The sequence below is a fragment of the Hypanus sabinus genome, chromosome 3 (genome assembly GCF_030144855.1).
Source record: "Hypanus sabinus isolate sHypSab1 chromosome 3, sHypSab1.hap1, whole genome shotgun sequence".
NCBI classification, from domain to species: domain Eukaryota; kingdom Metazoa; phylum Chordata; class Chondrichthyes; order Myliobatiformes; family Dasyatidae; genus Hypanus; species Hypanus sabinus.
Genome location: NC_082708.1, coordinates 53,956,061 through 53,980,598, shown reverse-complemented (window position 1 = coordinate 53,980,598; position 24,538 = coordinate 53,956,061). Strand labels below are relative to the sequence as shown.

General features: G+C 38.8%; 1 protein-coding gene across 1 annotated transcript in view; it reads left to right on the top strand.

Moving 5' to 3' along the window:
• The first annotated feature begins 537 nt into the window (after positions 1-537).
• Positions 538-24,538, top strand: part of LOC132391325 (LIM and senescent cell antigen-like-containing domain protein 1) — a 96,872-nt gene continuing 72,871 nt past the window's right edge. The window contains exon 1 of the mRNA XM_059964366.1: positions 538-940. Within this exon, the coding sequence (XP_059820349.1) occupies positions 912-940 (29 nt within the window). The 5' untranslated portion in view covers positions 538-911. The remainder of the gene's footprint in view (positions 941-24,538) is intronic.

Sequence of the window (24,538 nt, the reverse complement as noted above, 5' to 3'; positions counted from 1 at the left end):
CATAGTATATTTCATTACCTGTTCTTGCATTAAATTAAGAGCAAACACGATTAACAATATGCCTTTAATTGTAATTTTTGACTTTTTCATTCAAAAACGTTTTGTGTTTACGTAGTGCATTTCATAACAATGTAAATTTTAGTACGCTTCACGGCCATTCAAGTACTCTGTAAGTGTATTTATCACAGCAAACTGAGAAAAAATACGAGTATTGAATTTTGGTTAATCGTTCATGTTTACTTCAGTGATTTTATTAAGTTGGAAGTTTCGTTTTCCATGTTATATCTACATTTGTCAGCCTTTTGATTTGCTTCCCCATCCAACATTACATTGCTTTATTCTGAACATGTCAGTTAAAAAAAATCTAGGTCGCATATACCATTATGTTGACGCATAAAAAGGAAACCGCTTATTTTGTTATATGATGAATCATATATGTTGATAAAATTTTGTTTAACATACTGCTGCTGCTATTCAGTAATGGATGACATATTAAATCCATTACTACAGCCTCTACACCACCATATTAACAATCACAGCGCAGGCAGCCGAACCAGCTAGGTTTAAAAGTGTAACTTTTCCCACCAGATACTGTATCAGCAACACGAATTCCCTCTGCGTGTAGGCGTATGTCTACACCCCCTTCAGCATGTACAAGTGACTGAGCTCATTACGCTTCCACACTGCCTCCGCTTCAGATTCGTTGGTGGACTGCCAGTCGCGGTTTCTCTGCTTCTCCTGCATTTGCAGACTTCCTCACAACGGAGCCGAGCCAGCTTGGCAGTGAATGATTGACAGCTCGGAGGGACGAGAGCGAGCGCCGGCTTAGCCTGCAGCATCGCCATTGTTGCGGCCTCTCGGTCAGAGAGAGGGAGTCTCGGCCACCACACACAGCGTGACAGGCACGGGGAATGTTCGCCGTTGCGGGAATGACCGGAAGGTAAAAAAAAAACAGTCACGACTAGTCACTTTTCATTGTATTTGGATGTGTCTTCACGGTGCTTTGAGGTTGTCTTCATTTTAAATGGTTTTAGCACCATCCAGGCTGAGGCAAGGAGGTACTTGGCGGGGGCGACTCGATGGCTGCAATTAGTGCTTTTTCTTCGTCTCTTCAGTTTTTGTTCCGTTCAGTTAATTAAAAAAGGCGGAAACGAGGCAGACTCCTCCAGTATTAAGCTGCAAGCTCTTTTCCTGATGATTTAAAATTAATTAAAATTTCAGTCAGTATTTAACCCTTAATTTTGAGATTACTAAAAGTTAATATGAGTTGTTTAATCTTTGGTCACCACGCCCTTCAATGCCAGATTAGTAATGTTAACTTCTTTCAAAAGTTACTTTGTATTAAACTCTGTAACCTGAGGCCTAAACTAGTGCCGCCCTCGAGTACAATGAACATTGGAGGGGGTTATACGTTACTTTTTTTTTGTATTTTAACTCTTAAATGCACGTTTAAACTAGGAAGTAAATGCAATAACGGGCTGGGAAACAGGGTGGATATGTCAGCATAAATGAGAAAAAAATCCACAATAGAGCCACAAAATTACTCATCAAGCCTGCAATCACTACAAAGACTAGACTGCAAAAGAATCTGGATGTCAGCTTTCATTTCTGCTAAAATTCGAGATGTGTTCTAGTTTGAGTTTTGGCTCCTTGAACCTTTTGTTTCACTTCCTTAAGATGTACTGGATAGATTTTAAATATTCTTTAGTTAACCAATTGTAGAATAAGCCATGTGGATGGAAATTTATATTAACATATACAAGGCAGCATTTTAGGTATCACAGATAAGAGAAAATCTGCAGATGCTGGAAATCTGTGCAACGCACACAAAACGCAGGAGGAACTCAGCAGGCCAGGCAGCATCTATGGAGAAAAGTACACTGGATGTTTCGGGCTGAGACCCTTCGCAGGGCATCAGCTGATCTTTCACTTCCACAGATGCTGCCTGACCTGCTGAGTTCCTCCAACATTTTGTATGTGTTGTTTTAGATATCTTGTATGATTTGCACAGGATGGATTTCAATGTTAATAAATTAAAATATATTATTTGTCAGAAGCATTTGTTCAAAGTTCAGTTTCACTGAGTGCTTGCTTTTTAAAATAGTAAAATACTTAAAGGAGCTTCATTGAATCCTAATGGAATACTGTAATGGCAATTGGCACCAAAACAATGAAGGAGACAGAATGATGATACTGGGTCAAGTAACAACCATATTTTCCTTATGACATAGAACAAGCCCATATTAGACTAATGAATCTATGCCAGCTCACAGAACAATCCCATTTTCCACTAATTTTCCCTGTAACCTATTCTTCCCAGATTCCCATTAACTACTAATAATAAATACTTTATTGATCCTGAGTGGGAAATTCTTTTGTTACAGCACCAACATTTAAAAACACACTTAGTAGTGTGCAGACTTAACTGATAATAAAGTACAGAATAATATAACAATAATAATTTATCATGAGCAATAATTTGCAATAATGTGCAGTAATAATGTATGAAATAATAAAACAGACTAATGTACTATGATGTATGTTCTCCTGTCGCACCAAGATGAACTGTTGGATATGCTTATTGCATTGGTAGGAAAGATTTTCTGTAACAATTCTTGTGACAGCAGAGCTGAATGAATCTGTTCGAAAGGGTGTTCCACTGCTTATTCAGTAAGTCATGATGTGTCAGATTGTCCATAATGGGAGTTCTAATACTCATCTATATAGGGGAAATATGCAGTAACCATTTAACTGCCAACCCGCCAATCTTTGGCATGTTGAGGAATGGCATGAGGTTACAGAGAGATCATGCAGATGCCATTGGGTGTCAGCATTCGACCCAGGCAGCTGGAGCTGTGAGCCTGCGGATGCACTAGCTGTGATGCAGAAAAAAAGCCCAGGCAAGGTCTAGAAGGCAACTAATGAAAGATGCACAGATGTGGAAGTGACTGGAATTACAGATTCAGATCAATTGATTGTAAGGGTGGAGGAGGCTATAGACAGGAATTTAAAATCAAGAAAGCGAATCATAAAATTGATCATTGTTGGATTTAAAACTGGTCAAACTGGTGGATAATGTATGCTTGTGAGTGCAGGGATGAACAAAGAAACTGAGAGTAGACACTCTCTGGAATCTATTATGTGAAGAGATTAGACCAAGGGTCTAATATTGGTCCATGGCATAAAAAGGGGAACCCCTGGATTAGAAACAGGAAAGGATTGAAGGATGTGCTTGAAGACTTCTTGAAGAAATCCAACATCTCCACTGGAAATGTCTGGGGGTGGCTACTCAGAATCAGGGTTGGTACTTGAGCCCATGAACGTGGAACACAGAGAAGCTCTGTGAAGGTAGTTGAAGGAGTATAGCTCCTGTCCCTCCGAGGAAGAATCTGAGTTCCTGCACAGACCCCACATAGCTGGAATGGAAGCAAGTCATCTTCTGTCCTGAGGGTCTGCTTCAGATGAACATCTGAATGAAATGTTTAGAGCCAGTTTTAATATTTCTGGCATATATCGTGAAATTTGTTGTCCGCCTCAAGCAAAGGATATGCGGATATGATATAATGAAATGTTGGATTTGAATTTTTGGATGAAAACTTCAGTTTATAAAGGATGGAAGATGGTGGATGATCAGAACAATCTGGAGAATGTCTTAAGCTTTCAACAGCAAATGGGAGGTGGGAAGAGATATGTGATACTATAGAGGTGGTAGTAGGCAGCCTTTGTGATGGAGAATGAAAAGCTTTGGGAAATACGTAAATGATCAGTTAACACTTTGAATTTTAAATAAATATATTGAGACAAATACCTCACTTCTTTAATATTAAATTGCAATGTGTATTCTAGTGACCACATTAAAAATTTTCCATACAGTAGTATTCCAGTTCTTTATGCTCAGACTGCTGGTGGAAACCATTAGTTAAACTTGTTGGGCTAACTAACTGGTTGATAGGAAGCTCCATTTATAATTTGTATGTTGCATTGTCTGTGATAACTACACTTCAGTCCAGTTATATTTAATTTTTTTTGTTGAATTGTTTCCACAATCACACCTTTTAACAACTGTGTCTTTAGTTGAATTGTCCAGTGAAAGACATAGGATAAAAGGTGTTTGGGTTTGGGTATTTGATCCTCCACAATATTCCGCGTGGGAATTTAAACTGGAGGTGGCGGTGTTTTTTTTTAACGAGGTCGAGTTGCGAGCTCGACATCAACCCAGCATGGATTGGGAGCGGTCTGTCACTGGATCGAACTCGGGAACCTCCGTTATCGAGCCCGGCGCTGATCTCACTGCACCACCAGCCGACCTTAAACTTAACAAAAGATTAACCTCTCTGAGGTTAAGCAAATCAGTTCCGTGATCTGTTTCCCTTCATTTATTAGTTATGTTGTTTTTCTCATCTTTCTGGGCCTTTATTCTTCCAACAGCATTTTATTTCAGTATCCAGTAAACAGTTGCGGAATTATTCCATTAATCAATTTCCCCATGTTATTCCATTTAGCAGATTTAATGTGTCTGGTCCAGTTAATTTCTGACTAAGCTTCTATGTACACTTAATAGAAAATTGGAGTGATTGATGTTCTTTGTAGTAAAGACATTTATCCTTCTCGGTTGCAATTATTCAATTACTTGCGTTGAAATTATGCCCACTGGTTCTAGATTCTTCACCGAGGGGAAACAACCTCTTGCCTCAATGACTATTGTCTAGTACAGGGGTCGGCAGCCTTTACCACTGAAAGAGCCATATGGACCCGTTTCCCACAGAAAAGAAAACACTGGGAGCCACAAAACCCGTTTGACATTTAAAATGAAATAACACTGCATACAACTTTTTTTGCCTTTATGCTATGTATAAACAAACTATAATGTGTTGCATTTATGAAATCGCTGAACTCCTGCAGAGAAAACAAAACTACATTTCTGCATGCAACAAAAACATTTTGAACTCCGAAAAAAAGACGTTGGGTTGAAGGTTACTCCATAGTTAGCCTACCTTGGATCGAAAAATTAAAAGAAATCGCGCACTGGCGGGTGTCAGGCATTGGCAGTGGTGACGTATATTAATAGCGATAAAAAACACGTTGTAGCAGTGTGCTATACGCAGCACTAAAATAACGACACGGAGTCAGTAAACTGCAGTCAAAGATAACTTTATTCGAACTAAACAGCCTTGCTTTTAAGCCTCCCTCAACCCGCCCCCCCCCCCCCCCCCCGTGGGCGCGGATGCTCCAAAAGATACGTACTCACAAACCCCCGTAGGTTATCTCCCTTAGCCGGAACGCTGGCTAATTGTGAGCCGGTTCGGATGTGCCAGGAAATGGGTCGCCACAACGTTTTATTTAGATTGTACAAGATCATCATAATCTTCAAATTTAGAATTACATTTCAAAACTAATAAACTAACATAAAATACATTTTAATTACATACTCATCATTTATTTTCCAAAGCCACAGGGAGCCGCAGCACAGAGATGAAAGAGCCGCGGGTTGCCAACCCCTGGTCTAGTAGCACTATCCACTCTGATGAAGTGCTTTGAGAGATTGGTGATGAAACACATCAACTCCGGACTTGCATCTGCTCCAAGTTGCCCCTGTTACAGCAGTTCAACAGTAGGTGCCACTTCATTGGCTCTTCACTAAATCCTGCAACATCTGGACAGTTAAGATCTATACATCAGGATCCTCTTCATCGATTACAGCTCTGCATTCAAAATTATCACCCCCTTTAAACTAATCAGTAAGCTCCAAGGCCTTAACCTCCATACCTCCTTGTGCAACTGTTTCGTTGATTTCCTCACTGTCAGCAAAAGTGCATCACAAGACTGTGGGCTTAGTCCCCTGCTTGCTTTATGGACTCACTTTCAAGGACTTTACAATCTCAAGTTCTCAATATTTATTATTATTATTATTATTATTTTGTTTTTTTTTTGTGTTTGCACTCTCTCCGTCACTGCCTGCAAGGAGTTTGTACGTTGTCCCCATGACCATGTGATTTCCCTCCGGGTCTGAAGGCATACTGGTTGGTAGGTGAATTGGTCATTTTAAATTGTCCAGTTATTAGACTAGGATTAAATCAGGAGGTTTCTGGGCAGCACGGCTCGAAAGGCCGGAAGGGCCTATTATGCGCTGTATCTCAATAAATAAAAAGAATCCTTATTTAATTTTTATGTACTTATTACAATTTTGTTTTTTTATTATTATATATTGCAATGTACTGCTGCTGCCAGTGATATTAAACTTAAAAGCCAAGGAGAGGGCATATAATAGAGCAAAAATTAGTGAGGATTGAGAAGCTTTTAAAAATCAACAGAAGGCAACTAAAAAGTCATGAAGAAGGTAAAGATGGAATATAAAAGCAAGCTAGCTCTTTAAGAGGATACCAAATGTTTCTTCAGATGCATAAAAAGAGAGGTAAGAGTCACTATCAGACCACTGGAAAATGATGCTGAAGAGCGGATAAACTGGGTAAGTATTTTGCAACAGTTTGCACTGTGGAAGACAAGCAGTATGGTGGAAGTTCCACGTGTCGGGACAGAAGTGTGTGAAGTTGCCATTACTGGGGGAGGGTTCTTGGTAAGCTGAAAGGTCTGAAGGTAGTTAAGTCACCTGGGCCAGGTAGTGGGTTCTGAAAGAAGTGGCTGAAGAGTTTGTTGAGGCATTAGTAAAGATCTTTCAAGATTCTGAAATGATTCTGGAAGACTGTAAAACTGCAAATGTCACTCTCTCTTCAAGAAGGGAGAGAGGAGGAAGAAAGGAACTTGTAGGTCAGATAGTGTGACCTCAGTGGTTGGGAAGATGTAGGTGTCAATTGTTAATGATTGGTTTTGGGGTAGGCACATGATGAAGTAGGTCGTAGTCAGTGTGGTTTCCTCAAGAGAAAGTCTTGCCTGACAAATCTGGTGGAATTCATTGAAGAAGTAACAAGCAGCATAAACAAAGGAAAATTTGTTGATGCTGTGCAATTGGATTTTCAGAAGGCCTTTGGAATGTTCTCTCTATTTTGTCATGACCAGAGTGTGCAAAAATCTTGTACTGTGCAGTTTTTTGTCCAGTGACAACAGGTGTGCATTGAGTTTTATATAGATAGAGATAGAGAGAGGTATTTATTTTAACAGCTAGCACAATACTGTCAATAAGAACTTTGACCTCCTGTCAGTTTGATTGTTTTCGCTCTCATTCATCTGCACTCTTGCAAAACATATGTAGTGGGTAATGAAGGATTTTCTTGCTGGAGCTTTTAGACACTGTCCATATGTGATTTGCTTGCTAAATGACTTTCTAAAAGTCAAGTGTTCAAACATCACTCCACTTCCTCCCACTTGCAAAATCTCCAGCAACATTTACATCAAGACAATACATGCAAGTAAAGCCAGTTTCTGTATTGTGCATAAATATTTTTCCTAACTGCATGTGACCTCATGAACTTTCAGTGTAGAAGTTTCTATTTAGACCATAAGACAAATGAGACGAATTAGGCCATTTGGCCCATCAAGTCTGCTCCACCATTCCATCATGGCTGATCTATTTTTTTTTCTCCGTCCCAATCCCCTGCCTTCTCCCTGTATCCCTTCATGCCCTGACCAATCAAGAATCTATCATCCTGACTTATATATACAGATTTGGCCTCCACAGCTGCCTGTGGCAAATGAATTCACCACTCTTTGGCTAAAGAAATTTTTCCTATTCTCAGTTCCAAAAGGACGCCCCTCTATTCTGAGGCAGTGTCTTCTGGTCTTAGACTCTCCCACCATAGGAAACAATATCTCCACATCTACTCTATCAAGGCCTTTCACCATTCGATGGATGCAAATAAAGTTACCCCTCATTCTTCTGTATTCCAGTGAATACAAGCCCATAGCTATCAAAAGCTCTTCATATGATAAGCCGTTCAAACTTGGAGTCATTTTTATGATTTAAATGAACTAGCAGTTGTTTTGCGCTTCATACCCTTTGCTTCTTTGGAGTTTGACATAGTGAGTCAATAATTTCTTCAATAAAAACAACATAAATAAACCAGTTCTGAGATCTGCAGACAAATCATTGCAAACTCCATGTTGTCAACATCGTCCACATCAAAAACCAGAAAAAGAAATGTGATTATATACGATCGTGAAATATACTTAACATGCCAACGAGGTAGTGGGTGACAACTTTTTGTGCGCAGTTTAAATTCCTTTGGGCACTAGTAACAAAAGATGTGTGACATCCATACCTGAGAGTGAACATTGGGTGCCACACATGAGGCTGCTTAACAAGCTACGAGCCCATGGCATTACAGGAAAGATATTAGCATGGATAAAGTAGTGACTGGTAGGAGGCAAAGTGTGGGAATAAAGGGAGCCTCCTCTGGTTGGCTGCTGACAACTACAGGAATCTGTGATGGGACTGATGGTTTGGATGATGGTATTAATGGATTTCTTGCAAAGTTTTGCAGACGATATGAAGATAGGGGAAAGGGCAGGTAGTTTTGAGGAAGTGGATAGGCTACAGAAGGACTTAGGTTAAACAAATGGGCAAAGTAGATGGAATGCAGTGTTGGGAAATATATGGCCATGCACTTTGGTAGAAGAAATGAAAGGATAGACATGTTTTCTAAATGGAGAGAAAATATAAAAATCTGAGGTACAAAGGGACTTGGGACTCCTTGTGCAAGATTCCCTAAAGGTTAATTTACGTTCCATCTGGCAGAACAAGGAGGATCTCCCAGTGGCTACTCATTTTAATTCCACTTACCATTCCCATTCTGATACGTCAATCCATGGCCTGTTCCACTGTTGGGATAAGGCCACACTTAGGTTGGAGAAACAACACCTTGTATTCCGTTTGGGTAGCCTCCAACCTGATGGCATGAACATCAATTTCTCAAACTTATAGTAATGCCTCACCCTCCCTTCACTATTTCCCATCCCCTTCTCCCTCTCTCATGTTATCTCTTTGCCTGCCCATTGCCTCTCTCTAGTGCTCCTTGCCATCTTCTTTCTTCCATGGCCTTCTGTCTCTTTCACCAATCACCTTCCTAGCTCTTTACTTCATCCCTTCCCCTCCAAGTTTCACCTATTCCCTGGCATTTCTCTCTCTCCTCCCTCCACCTTTCAAATCTACTCCACAGCTTTTTTAAAAACTTTTTTTTAACTTTATTAAACAAACACATAGCTACAAACAAGCATCGGCTATCAGTCCACAATTCACTGTGCCTAAATTAACAATACCAGGGGTGGCAGAAAGTAGGAGCAAGAGAAAGAAGACATAAAAAGCACATATCTACAATTACATACATACACAAACATACACATGATCTACATACTTTACGTCACCCCTCAATGTTGATTTACATCAATTTTAAATAAAATCACAGTCCTCAGTCAATCAACTCAAGTCCCACATTTTGCCCGGCCCCTGTATGGGCCTTCACTGTGCCAGGTATACTATAACAGAGTTCCATCATTCCAAGTAGGAGTCCATTTTCAGTTGTAAATTTGCAGTGATATTTTCCATACAGTTCAGTTCTTTCAGTTTCTGTTCCAAAGTGGGTGGGTGAGATTTAAGCCAGTTAACAGTTACCATTTTATTGGCAATCAGAATCAAAACTCTCAACCTATATAGTTTATTCTTCTCTATTGCTGCTTGCGGGAGGTTTCCTAAAATTAAATGACTAGGTTCAAAGGGTATACTTACGTCTAAAATCTTATTTCCTCAGTGACCTTGTACCAAAATTCCCTTAATTTGGACAGTCCCAGAATATATGTGCAAAATCTCCCACTAGGCCACATCCTCTCCAGCAAAGTCTGCTGTTTTTTTCTGCGTATAATATTACTAACGGGGTTTTAAAGTACCTCATCCTTATTTTCCAAGCAAATTCCCTCCAATTGGGACTATTCGAGCATTTATGCCATGACTCCCAAGACCTCCCCCACACTTCCTCTTCTATTATGGTGTTTGCCTCCAATTCCCACTTAGGTTTAACATCTACCATGTTATCCATTGTATCCAGGTGTATTTTTTTATATAGACAAGATATAATTTTCTGGGATTGTGTCCTACCCATGATGATCTCTAGCCAACATTTTTCCAAGTTTTTTGGCTGTATTTTAAGATTGTTCCATTCTTTTGGTGATGTAAGGTAATGTCGAATTTGGAGGAATCTATAAAAGTCATTTGATACAAGGTCAAATTCATTTTGGAGTTGGGAGAAAGATTTAAGCACCTCACCATCAAACATTTGGTCCAAAAAAACCAGGCCTTTTTGCGCCCACCTGTTAAAACCAGAATCCATTCTTACGAGAATAAAATCTAAAATGAATGCAATTCTGGTTGCCCTTGGTACAGTCCTTGGAAGATCTAATTTTTTCCTAATTTTATCCCATACTTTCAATGTATTGTTAACCCATTCATTCTGAGTTTTAACATTCTTCCACACGTTTGGATTTAAAAAGGGAAGAGCTGCTAAAGGTAACTCACCAATTGAATTTTGCTCTATGTGAACCCATCTTGAATCCACATCTTCTCTGATCCAAAATTGCTCTTAACTGGGCAGCCCAATAATAGGTCTCTAAATGAGGTAAAGCTAAACCTACCTGTTTTTTATTTGAGCAAAACACTTCTAGTCTCACCCTAGGCCAATTTTTCTGCCGTATAAACCTACTGATGAGTCTAACATTCTAAAAGTAGATATAGGAACTATTATGGGTAGAGCACTGAAAAGAAAAATAAACTGAGGTAAAATATTCATCCTGATCACTTCTACTCTACCTATCAGTGATAAAGGAAGCAACTCCCAATCTTCAAGATCTCTCTTCACTTGATTAATAAGTTTAACATAGTTGACTGCAAAGAGTTGGGAGGAGCTAAGATAAACTAATCCTCAAATATCTAAAGCCTGTTTTGGCCAATGAAAAGTCACTTTATCATCCAGCTGGTCCCTGTAATCATCATAGCTTCAGATTTCGCTTTGTTAACTTTGTATCCAGACACCTCTCCATAGCTTCTCAAACATTGCACAAGTGGGGGAACTGATGCTCAAATAAAAAACAGGAAGGTTTAGCTTTACCTCATTTAGAGACCTATTATTGGGCTGCTCAATTAAGAGCAATTTTGTCATGGATCAGGAAAGACGTGGATTCAAGATGGGTTCACAGAGCAAAATTCAATTGGTGAGTTATCTTTATAAAAAGAAAAATATCATCTGAAAATAAAGCTATTTTATGGGTTATACCTCCTTTATCTGTTATACCCTCAATTTGTTCATTTTGTCTCAATAACTCTGCCAGATGCTTAAGGCAAATAATGTCGGGGATAGGGGACTTCCCTGTCTGGTTCCCCTCCTCGGCTTTTGATCTCCAACCCTGCCAAAGGGTTTTGGCCCGAAACATCGACTGTACTTTTTTCCATAGATGCTGCCTGGCCTGTGGAGTTCCTCCAGTATTTTGTGTGTGTTGCTGGGAATAATTTCCAGCATCTGCAGATTTTTTTTCTTGTTTGAGGTAAATTTGCAGGTTGAGTCTGTGGTGTGGAAGGTAAGTGCAATGTTAGCATTCTTTTCAAGAGGACTGGAATATGAAAGCAAGTACATATATTACATTAAGCCTCTATAAAGCACTGGTGAGGCCTCACTTGGAGTATTGTGAACAGGTTTGGGCCCCTTATCTTCGAAAGGATGTGCTGAAACTGGAGAGGGGTCAAAGGAGGTTGACGAAAATGATTCCAGGATTGAATGGCTTGACGTTTAAAGCGTGTTTGTCTCTGGACCTGTATTCACTAGAATTCAGAAGAATGAGGGGTGATCTCATTGAATGAGTTTCAGGTTTATTATCCCCAGCATGTGATGTGAAATTTGTTAACTTAGCAGCAGCAGTTCAATGCAATACAGAGGGAGGGAATAAAAATAATAATAATAAGCAAGTAAGTCAAGTACATATATTGAATAGATTTTAAAAGTGTGCAAAAGCAGAATTACTGTGTATTTTTTTTTTAAAAGTGAGGTAGTCTCCAAAGATTCAAAGTCCATTTAGGAATCTGATGGCAGAGGAGAAGAAGCTGTACCTGAATCACTGAGTGCGTGCCTTCAGGCTTCTGTACCTCCTACCTGATGGCACCAGTGAAAGAACTTGATAGTGGATCTGGAGAGGAATTTTTCCTATGCTGGGAGAGTCTAAGACCAGAGGACACAACCTCAGAGTGGAGTACTGTCCTTTTAGAATAGGAATTTCTTTAGTGATGAATCTGTGGAATTTGTTGCTACAGGCAGCAAGTCTTTATGTATATTTAAGGCAGAAGTTGATACATTCTTGATTGGTCAGGATATGAAGGGATGTGGGGAGAAGGCAGGAGATTGAGTTAGAGAGGAAAAATGGATCAGTCATGATGAAATGGCAGAGCAGACTCAGTGGGCCAAACAGTGTAATTCTGCTGCTATATTTTATGGCCTTTTTGAAGAAATTACATCACCACTAAGGTAATAATGATATTCTTTAGGTTCAGGTACTAAAATACGCCAAATATTTTTGCTATGCTCTGTACATTTATTGCATTTCTTCCTTATTCTAATATAATGCATATGTATTAAAGCCCAGTTGACTATTTGCTAGCTGTTCTTTAACTTCCTAAGTTTCAAGTTTAGATACACGAGTTACAACTGTTACTGGTCACACCCAGTTTATTATTTTAAAAAAAGTTATTTATTTCCTGTGGGGAATAAGATTCAGTTGTGCTTTCTGAATAATTGCTCCTTGTATGGTACTTTATACTGTTGGTTTATCCTTTCTCTTCCTAAATCTGCTGATACATTTCTATGAAATGGTCTTCCTCTGGTAACTCAACAAGTAGATATGTTATTTGTGTGGGAGCCTTCTTAAGCAAGTTCAATCCTGCCCTCATTCAATATGTGACTTCTGGCATTGGTAATTGGATAACGATATTAAGAGAATGCCAAAGTTATTCCTTCATTGGTAGTCTTGGCATGATTAGTCAATTCAACACCAATCAGTTAAGTCAGAAGTTTAATGATCATTGTGGCCTAGTAGAATTAGGGAGCAGTTATTTTTTGGGAGGGGGATCAAAATGTCCTTAAGTATTTTAAAGTAGATTTATTGAAGATATGACTTGGTTTTTTTTTGTCCAGTCTTGATAGAATTTTTGGACTACACTGACACTTTTATTTTCTGAAGTTTAAGTGAACAATAAGCTACTTGTCATGAAGCACGTTTCTGGCATTCCAAGTTGATGTATGAATAGTGGCCATTATTTGGGCCTTCAGTTGCATTTTTGGGATTTACTCCTTACACCATGATTAGTAATGAGCCTTTTTGAGGAGCCATGTTTTGTGCTATTAGTTTATTACAAAATTTAGCAATTATGATCTTGTTGATCTTCTAAACTCATCAAAATGCTTTTGAAGCCGAGATGGGTGTTTGGGCTCACTGCAAGTTTGTAATGACATGTTGAACATGCCTTTGTGCTGTGTAATTTTTGTGTTCATGCCATTCACATCTGCAGAAACTTGTATTCATGCTCTGCGACATGTTCGTATGGGAAAACAAGTTAACAGTTTTTTAAAATGTTGCTTAAGTAAGTCCTATAACTGAAAAAGGAACTTTGGAACCTTGAAAGATCTGGTCCTCCAGATATTCATAGTGAATGAATTAGAATCATCCCTTTCTAACTGTATAGTGAAGCATGATGTTTTAGACAGGTTAAAGGTATTAGTAGCAATACAGATCTCAGATGTGAAATGAGTTTGGAATATTGGCATTGGGAGTTACTGGATATTGGAGGTTTTCAGAGCACTAAGGTGGATGGAAACAGTTACAATTCACTTAATCCTGTGTATCACATTAAAACTAGTTTACAGAAGTAAACTGAAAAACTATTGTGCATTGATTAAGTATGAAACAAAACCTAACCATTGAGTCTTGTTTTTTTCCCCCTGAGAAATTGATATCTGAAATTCAGCTTTGCAAAGCCCTGTCATGTGCATTTACAAAGCAGCCAATGAACTTTTGCACAGTATGCACAAGCGTTCAAAATACAAATTAAAATTTTTAAAATGGGGATCGGGGACAGTGATGGTCAGGGAAATAACGTTTCCTATTGATCAGTATTCAAACTTACTGCTTCGAAATTCTCTAATGCTTTGATTTCACAGATCTGATGAAAATTAGTCGCATTCACGGATGATCTTGAAGTGATACCTTGTGTTGAGGATTACAGAAAAAAGTACTAACAATGAATTTTTTTGTAGTTTAAATTTAACTCAGTCAGTGATAATTTTACAACCTCAATCCTTTGCTGAATATAACCATTGTTGTGCATTTTTGACTGTGATGGTGTGATGGTCAGCGGGTGCGTTGATCTTTCATTTTGTGTGCTATGGTTACTGCAAAATATTAACAAGAGTAGTATATTTTCTTGTCAGAAATTGCAAGATTTTGACTTTCTCATGATAAAAAGATACCTACAAATTTCCAAGGAAGCTTGTTATATGGAAAGATGATCTCCAGTTGGAATTGAAGGACATTTTGATCTTTTTTGATGGTTTTGCTCAATGTACCCATCTGGGGCAAAGCAGTGTTAAAAATAAATAAAATTCTGAAGTATAAATTAAATCACTGCAATGCAAATCAGATGTTGAGCTTGAACTCCATGCATGTCCTTTATTTCACCATTCCAGTATTTGCCGACCTATAGTGGATTCATATAAGCAGTGCCCCGAGTTTAAAAATTCCTATTCATATTATCAAATACTATCATGACTTTGCCTCTCCCAGTCTTGTCTTAAATTTGAACACGTGATTCTGAACCATTCTCAAATTTAATCTTATCTTCACTGATGGTTATGACTTTATAGCTGCCAGAGGAATAATCTAGAATTCCTAAAGTTGTCTAATTTTACTTAATATTCTTTATTTTGGTAATATGCTCAAGTATGTGACGCATTATCATATTTGCTAATCCTGCACTGAAGTATTCGTGGATGTTTTACTTGGAATATGCTGCGTGACTAGATAACAACAGCTTCTATTGGACTGAAAAACATTCAGATCTTTGCAACTTCTGGTGACTTTGCAATTTAACAAAGACATTTGTGGTGCTTTCTCTTCAACCTGAGGTCCATTCCGAATGAAATACTGGATTTTAAGATTTGAATTCTACAATTTTAGTATATTCCAAAAATTCCCTAAATAAATACTAACAAACCTTTCAAATATCCCAATATATTTATGAGATATGTTACTTGGAATTTCCTTAATTATTACGTTAGCATGTATGGCATCCTTTTGTAGATAGCAAGCTCCCACAAGTGGAATGAGCTGAAGGATGGGTTATAGGGTTCCTAATGAATAGTAGGTAGTATCATCAGAGTAATTATTTGGGAAAAGGTAAGTGGAAACTAATTTCAATTCTTCTCTGAATGGTTACTCTGGTGTGTTAACGTGCCTTTTTAAATTGTACTTCAAGGATGGGCAAAGTGGCCTAATTCTGCTACTATATTTTATGGTCTAATAGCAGTGCTGTTATTTTATTAACTAGTATTGGTTAGATAAGTTCAAATAACATTCTTAAATAGAATCTACTTGTTTTATTGGAACATGAATCTATCTTAAATGCTTTATCTCATGTGATATATCTTCGGAATTATTTTACCCCATTCATGATATGATGTGAATTAGGAACAGGATATAAGAATGAGTCTAGGGAGCAAATGCAAGTTCACTTTTACTTAGCAAATGAAAAAAGTCAGTTCTTCCATGTTATTAAGACCAACCAATGTGATCAAAAATCTTTTGTCTTTCTATTGTTTTCATGTTTCATAATATTGACTGTGATCATTTGGCCCATTTGAATTTTTGATGACAGAATCCCATCAATTCCACTCATCTCACCAGATGCCCTCTAACTTGTTCTCTTTCACAAGCCCAGCAACAGCAGGCGTTCCGGTACCACCACCATCACCTAAAGTAAGGGCAGTTTACAGTAATCAATTGACCTTCAACTTGAAACAGAACTGTTATGTTTTGTAACTTAAAAACATGAAATTAATTCAAAGAAATACAAGTGAGTCCAAGAATGTAGGTGTAACTGTGGCTTTTACTTTAAGCGAAGCGTGCGCGACTCGTGTGATAGAGTGATGACCTATGCAATTAATGTAATTTTACACATATCCCTAATTCTTCAAACAAACGCAAATGCTTAATAATACAAGATTACTTAGATTATTGAAATATTAAATACACCACAAGACATATCCATGGTAAAGAGAAGAGTCATACAGAAAACATCCAAACACCACTTCTACCACCAGAGTCACTGCTGATGATTTCTAAGACCACACGCTCTTTAAAACCCCATCACTCCTGATGCCTCTATTCTCAAAGGACATACCAGGTGATCATTTGTTTTTGTTGAGGATCATTGAACTTGTCTAAGCTGGGTGTACATCTTGGTCTGTGCATTTGGATATTCTGTCCAGTTTTATCTTCTTACTTGAAGAGATGTAGGTACGGGAAATCTAAAGTAAAAGCAGAAAATCTTAAAAAAGCAGCATCTATGAAGAGAGAAATTGAGTTAAAATTTCAAGTTGTTCAGAGTTCCAGTGAAAGGTAATGAACATGGGTGATGGGAAAAATTGATAGGAAATGTTGTTAATATTCACCAGATGAGGCAGTGCCTGTGGAGAGAGAAAAATAGTTAACATTTTGAGGTAATGTCCTAACAGAATGAGGAATGTGTTTTTAAGATGTGATTAAAATTTTATAGAAGGGAGTTGGGTATAGAGAACAAATGGAATGTCATGAATGGGCATGAAGATGGTGCACATGTCAACTGCAAAAGGATGGTGAGCACTCACAGCTAATGTATCAGAACAGATATAAATAGGAGGAGAATGAGGGCAGGGGTGGGGAAAGCAATATACCTGTTGGAAGTCTGAAATTATGAAAGAGGATGCTGGAAGTGCCCATTGAGTCAATGGAGAAAAAAAAGTTTTAATGTTACAGATCGATGACCTTCATGAGATCTGGAAAAGCTGATTTTTCTGAAAAGAATGTCTCTTTCACAAGAGTTGAATTTAATTATTGTTGAATTTTCTAATTCCTCTTTGTGTGGTAATTTCAGTCTTGAAGACCAACATTTCTTTGGCACAGGTATGCTATCTGACTTATTATTATCAATATTAATTCTGCACATGTTCTCTCTTCTGCAGAACTAAAATCTGTTGGCGCAGTTCCACTCCTTTGGTTTGAAATAGAGTTGTGCCAACTGACAAGAAAATGTATAGAAATGTAAACTGTTGCTGAACAGTTTCCAACTAGCATCAGTCACATACACTTATGTGGTCGTTAGACACTACACTGTGCTTAGAGTGAACAGATTTTAGATAGCATCAGTGCATGTGTGTCCTGTTCAAAAAGCAGTGAATCTTGTCACTGATACTTAGAAAGAAGCACAAAGACAATTTAGACCTGTTTTGCTCACGGCAGTTTTGGCTCTGGGGCTGGGAGATGCCAGAAACAGCCATGAGTGAAAATGAAACGATTTGACTACTTCTGCAAGTTAGGACATTTGAAGGTATCGACAATCACCTTGAATGTTACAATGAAAATGAAGATTTGGATGATTCAATCATCAAAAGCAATGTATGAAAGCAGTGCATTATCTGCACTCTGTGTCATGGCTGAATTTTTTCATTTACAGAGCATTCTGCCAGGCTGCATCACTGTCTGGTATGGAGGGGCTACTACACAGGACCAAAAGAAGCTGCAGAAGGTTATAAATCTAGTCAGCTCCATCTTGGGTACTAGCTTACAAAGAATGCTTAATCAAACAATATATTTACAATATTACTCAAATATTATTGAAATAATAAATACTCTACAAGTTACGCTCCAAGCCCCAGCTCAGGTCACATACCTGGGTGTGATACTATCCAAAATAACTGTAGAAATGCTATTTTTGACTTATCTGCACCTGCTAGATTGTATTCTAATGGCTCTTGACTCAAAACATATTTTCCCCAATGACTGCTGTCCCAGGTCTACTTCTACTCAACTATTGATTTTTCTCCAATCTCACTTGTTACTACAAGTCAACCACCTCGAATCCGGCAACCAGTAATCCAATTCTACTGCTGGTTCGGACCTAATTTTCGCCAGCCCAATTTCAAATTTCCCATGTTGCTGTGCCAAGCTGTCACTGCTGTTTTGGTGGTGCCATTAGCAGAATCAATTGTTGGCACAGTCTTTAAAAGGAGAAAGTCATTCCTGCATTACTGTTTGGTATGGGGGGGTGGGGGGGGGGGGGGCTACTATACAGGACCGAAAGATGCTGCAGAGGGTTATAAATCTAGTCAGCTCCATCTTGGGTACTAGTCTACAAAACATCCAGGACATCTTCAGGGAGCGGTGTCTCAGAAAGGCAGCGTCTATTATTAAGGACCTCCAGCACCCAGGGCATGCCCTTTTCTTACTGGTGCCATCAGGTAGGAGGTACAGAAAGCCTGAAGGCACACACTCAAGCGATTCAGGAACAGCTTCTTTTGCTCTGCCATCGGATACCTAAAAGGACATTGGATCTTTGGATGCTACCTCACTTTTAATCATATACAGTATTTGTTTTTGCACGTTTTTTTACAGATCTAGTCAATATATGTAATTGGTTTACTTGTTTATGTATTTTTTAAAAATTTATTTATTATTTTTTCTCTGCTAGATTATGTATTGCATTGAGCTGCTGCTGCTAAGTTAACAAATTTCACGTCACATGCCTGTTATAATAGACCATCTGATTTCAAAAGCATGTGGCAGGGTACACTCAATGAATTCTTCTGTCAGTTACAATTTGGAGCAAATACACAGTTTTATAGTATTGTATTGGCAGTGTTCTAAGCTTTTTCTGTATTTCATTTAAGTATATAATTTGTTACTCAGTTAAATGGTAGTTTTCCTTTGTTATACCTTTTTAGCTATTTCCATGAAACTTCAGCTTAAGTAGACCAAAGTATACTGGTACCAATTAACCGGAGTCCACTGCAGATATTTTTAATTGCATTTGAAACAGCTTCCATTGGTGAGAGTTGTCTTCTAACTTAATAAACACTCTTATTGCACAAATATTTTTAAACAATATTAAAAGGTCCTTTTTTTCATACTGCATACTGCATTACATACTCAAGTCAAGTCACTTTTTATTGTCATTTTGACCATAATTGCTGGTACAGTACACAGTAAAAACAAGACAACGTTTTTCAGGACCATAGTGCTACATGAAACAGTACAAAAATTACACTGAACTACGTATAAACAACACAAAAAAAGACTACACTAGACTACAGACCTGCCCAGGACTGCATAAAGTGCACAAAACAGTGCAGGCATTACAATAAGTAATAAACAAGACAATAGGCACAGTAGAGGGCAGTCAGTTGGTGTCAGTCCAGGCTCTGGGTATTGAGGAGTCTGATGGGAGAAGAGTTTGTTCAAGGGGTGTGTGGGGTCCTTCATAATGCTGTTTGCTTTGCGGATGCAGCGTGTAGTGTAAATGTCTGTAATGGCAGGAAGAGAGACCCCGATGATCTACTCAGCTGACCTCACTATCCGTTGCAGGGTCTTGTGATCCGAGATGGTGCAATTTCAGAGCCAGGCAGTGATGCAGCTGCTCAGGGTGCTCTCAATTCAACCCCTGTAGAATGTGGTGAGGATGGGGGGTGGGAGATGGACTTTCCTCAGCCTTCGCAAAGAAGAGACGCTGCTGGGCTTTCTTTGCTATGGAGCTGGTGTTGAGGGACCAGGTGAGATTCTCCGTCAGGTGAACACCAAGAAACTTAGTGCTCTTTACCATCTCTACCGAGGAGCCGTCAATGTTCAGCGGAGAGTCGTCACTCCATGCCCTCCTGAAGTCAACAACCATCTCTTTTGTTTTGTTCACATTCAGAGACAGGTTGTTGGCTCTGCACCAGTCCGTTAGCCGCTGCACCATCTCTCTGTAAGCTGACTCGTCGTTCTTGCTGATGAAACCCACCACGGTTGTGTCATTGGCAAACTTGATGATGTGGTTCGAGCTGTGTGTTGCAGCACAGTCATGGGTCAGCAGAGTGAACAGCGGTGGACTGAGCACACAGCCCTGGGGGCTCCCTTGGTCAGTGTGATGGTGTTGGAGATGCTGCCTCTGGTCTGGACTGACTGAGGTCTCCCAGTCAGGAAGTCTGGTATCCAGTAGCTATAGCTTTCAAAGTTAGTTTTTGAAAAGTATGTATTATAGGTTAGGAATAAGAAACAGATGTAACCATGGCTTGGTTGGAAATGCGAGTAATGCTAATATAGTTCTACTTTCATGTATAATATTTTATTCTGTGTGCATGGTATTATTATAATTATTAGTTAAGGAGATTGAAATTTTTATTAGGATGAATATGTTCTCTAAATACTAATTGCACAAAAGATTTAGATCAATGGGTAGAATTAAAATTACAGGAAAGGCAAAGGAGATTTGTAGCAACATTAAAACAATGTAATTAAGCAGCAAGAACTGAAATAGATTTAGCAAATCCATTTAAACTTTATGGGTTGCATATTGAGATTTAAAATTTGTTTAAAAATCATTTTTCAGCATCTTCAGCTGAAATTTGAATGTAGGTATTTTAAGAGAAACAAATTTGTGTTAGGTTTGTTCAGTTTATTGCTTCTGTGGTTGCAACTGTACAAAACAACTTTAAAAAAGCATGGAGATCACATTATTGAATTGTAATATGTGCAGTATTATACCTTTAACATCACACTTTCACAATGGCTGACTGCTGGAAGTGAGTAAATGTAAAAAATGCTTGTCTAAAGATGAGTATTACAATTAAACAGAATTTTGTAAAACTGTCATCTGTATAGCAAGGTGAATAAAGCTGATGATGATTTGTCAACCCCTTGACAGTTCTGGCAGCATTGTTGGGAGGAGAGCAGGGTGCTTTTTTGGATGCATAGTCTATTAACAGGACTTTGGTTATAATTGGTTATCAATCCAATTTTCTCTTCACAGGTGCTGCCAGCCTGGGTAATTAGTGCATTCCTTTCCTTTAGATTTCCAGTAATCTTCATAATATTGTTTTGCATATTTCAAGTCATCTGCTGCCAAGTATTCATCACTTCGAATAAGCCTAATAGCCACAAATTGGACCAAGTTTTAATCTGAATAATGTAATATAACATCTTAGTGATTAAATGGAAGACCTGATTACACATGTTAATAATTGAGCAGTTTCTGTGCTGTGTTGGCAAAGTACATATTTAAACAATAGATATCAAATAAGATATTCCGGTTCATTTCCAAGATCACCTGACATGCCTTATTCATGAATGAAGAATCTATTGCTTTTGGCATTAGCAAAGCTTCTCGGTTGATACATAGAGCACTATGTCAATGTTACTACGATGTCTGTTTCAGCTGAACTGTGTGCCTGCTGGTAGTAAGCTAAACTTCACTGGATTTACTCCTTCTCCACAACAATTTGCCCATAGATTGTCAGTGCTCCAGATTGCTTTCTCCTGGGCTACAACCCAGTCTCATTGTGACATTGGAACTTCAACTTGTGAGCTCTCATATTAGCTCTTTCATATTCTGTGCTCAAAACCAGGATGTGTATCCTAAGCTTTGCTCTGCTTACGTGTCCACCAGCTCCATAAATGAGTCCACTTTTCATTCACTTAATTTGACTGTCTTGGACATTTTAGTCTCTGTCTCTCCTGCCACTGCATCTGGCTGCTATTAATTTCTTATCATTATTGGGAGCCCTTTACATCAGCGGCACAGCTGATTTCTGGGAGTGTACACCTCGCACAATCTCTCATAGTTCCAGAACACATCCTACGCAAACAAGAAAGCTCAGCAATGCTTCTACTATCTGTGGAGGCTGAAGAGAGCTGAACTGGCTGATAATTTGAACAGCTAGTAATGGTACAAATCAAAAGCTTAATTCCTGCCACATTGGACGCTCACCAATATGCTTACCAACAGAACTGCTCTACGACAGATGCATAGCATCTATCATGCGCGTGGCCCTGACACTGCTAGAAAACAAAGACACTTGTGTCAGAATGCTGTTTCTGTATTTCAGTTCATCATTCAACACTATTGTCCCACAGACCTTGGTGAACAGACCCCTACTCCTTGGTCTAAATACACCATTGTACAGCTGGGTGCTGGACTTCCTAACCAACAGAGCTCGGGTAGTCAGGATGCACAACCACCTCTCCCTCCCCATCACCCTCAGTACGGGTGCCCCCCTCACCCCCCAGGCTGTGTGCTGAGCCCACTGCTGTATACTCCGCTCACACAGGACTGCACGGCCTAACACATAATCACATTGTCAGATTTGTCGATGACATGACAGTGGTGGGGTTCATCAAGGATATGTGTACAGAAAGGTGCTGGAAAAAAGGCCAGCAATATCATTAAGGATCCCACACACCCTGCTCATGGACTGTTTGACCCACTCCCATGAGGGAGGAGGCTACATAGTATCCACACCAGGATACCAGACTCAAAATTTCCCCAACCAGTAAGACTGATCAACACCTTCACCCACTAACCAACATCACCACCACACCCTACATCACCATTACTTTATAATTTCCTGTTAGTCACCTTATGTACAGACACTACTATGCCTAGAGTCACTTTATCTACATGAGATCAATCTATGTATATAAGCTGTCTTATGTATTTATATTCATTGTATTTTTATTTTTCTGTTCTTATCGTGTTTTTTTTTGTGTTGCATCAGATCTAGAGTTACATTTGTGTACTGGAAGTGACATTAAAAAATCTTGAATTTCTTGCTCGTAAGGTTCTTTGTTTCAACTATCCTAAAGTCAGCTTATCACAACTCCATGATATTCCTATTCTTTTGCAGTTTTGTCTCAGCCATACTTGTACCTTGTATCTCTTGATCTAACATGAGGAAATCTGCAGATGCTGGAAATTCAAACAACGCACACAAAATGCTGGTGGAACACAGCTTATAGATGCTGCCTGGCCTGCTGCATTCCACCAGCATTTTGTGTATCTCTTGATCTCTTGGTTTTGGTGAAACCAGCAAGGGGAAAATGTTGCTGCCTCCTTCTGGCTGCAAACTGTATTGCACCATTCACCATCTCAGAATTCAGAATCGTGTTTCATATCACTGGTATGTATCGTGAAATTGTTCTGTTTTGGCAGCAATACATTGTAATACATAATAAAGTTATAAATCACAATATCTAAAATGTGTGTGTGTTAAGTAGGTAGTGCAAAAAGAGAGAGTGAAAAGCAATAGTAGAGTAGTTTACTACTATTGTTAGTAGTACACTATTTGTTCATTGTTCATCCAGAAATCAGATGGTAGAGGAGAAGCAGCTGTATTTCCAATTAGTTGGATGCAGGATTTTCAGAGTTTTGCTGTACATGCTATAGAGGAAGTGGAGCAAAGTTTCAACATCCTATTTGCAAGGATGACAGGTTTGTCAAATGGGAAGAAGTGACTAGACTGGGATCGTATTGTCAAGAGTTTAGAAGACAGAGATTACAGTGAGACTTCCAAGATTACAGAGCTTGACAGGCAAAATGCAGGAAGATTGTTTCCTGTGGCAGAGATGTCTAGGACTATGGTTATGGATAATGGTTTTTAGGTCTGAAATACGATTTTTTTTTCCATTCAGAGTGGGGAACCTTTGAAATTCATTGCTCTGCAGGACCACAGAGGCTCACTTTTTTTTTCCAAAACAGCAGTTGATAGATTTCTAGACATTTTGGGAATAGTGCTGATCAAAATGAATGGCAGCACATTCTCAAAGGGGCAGATTATCTAGTCTTGTGAACAGAAGGTACAAGAGCAGGAGAAGGTAATCTGCCCCTTGAGATTGCTCTGTCATTTAGTTTGATCGTGACTGTTCCTACAATATTCCCTAATGTCCAGGAATCTATCAGTTCTTGTTTTGAAAAGTCAGATGTTGAATCTGTGTGATTCCGGTGAGATTTGTCAACCAGGTATTTATTGGAAATGTCACAAGCTCCTGAACCTTCACATTACTTGACCACTTGTCTCTTTAGGCCAATAGATGTCTCTATGCCACTTACTATGCTTGAAAGGTTCATGAATTTTAACTAGACTTGCCAGCACATATTCCACATCCTGGTGCATTGGTAGGTGCAGGTTGTTCACCTTTTTTGTTTAGCTCTTCATGGATAGCAGCATCTTGCAAGGTTTACAGGAGTGAATTGTTGGAGAGCTCTTGTGGCCATGATGTTAATGCGGAGTTTACTTTGTTGCTGCAAGGTTTATTACAGATTGTGGATAGTCAGTGGAAAATTATTTATTCTAGGATCATCTAATCCTTGTATGGTAAATTACTGAGGTTACAGTTGGTAATGGTTTGACCAAAATAATTGCATATTTGAGACTCGAGAATGAGCCCAGTGACTATAATCAACTAACACATACAACACGCTGGAGGAACTCAGCAGGTCGGACAGCATCCGTGGAAGTGAGCAGTCAATCTTTCCCTCTCTACCTCTCTCCGC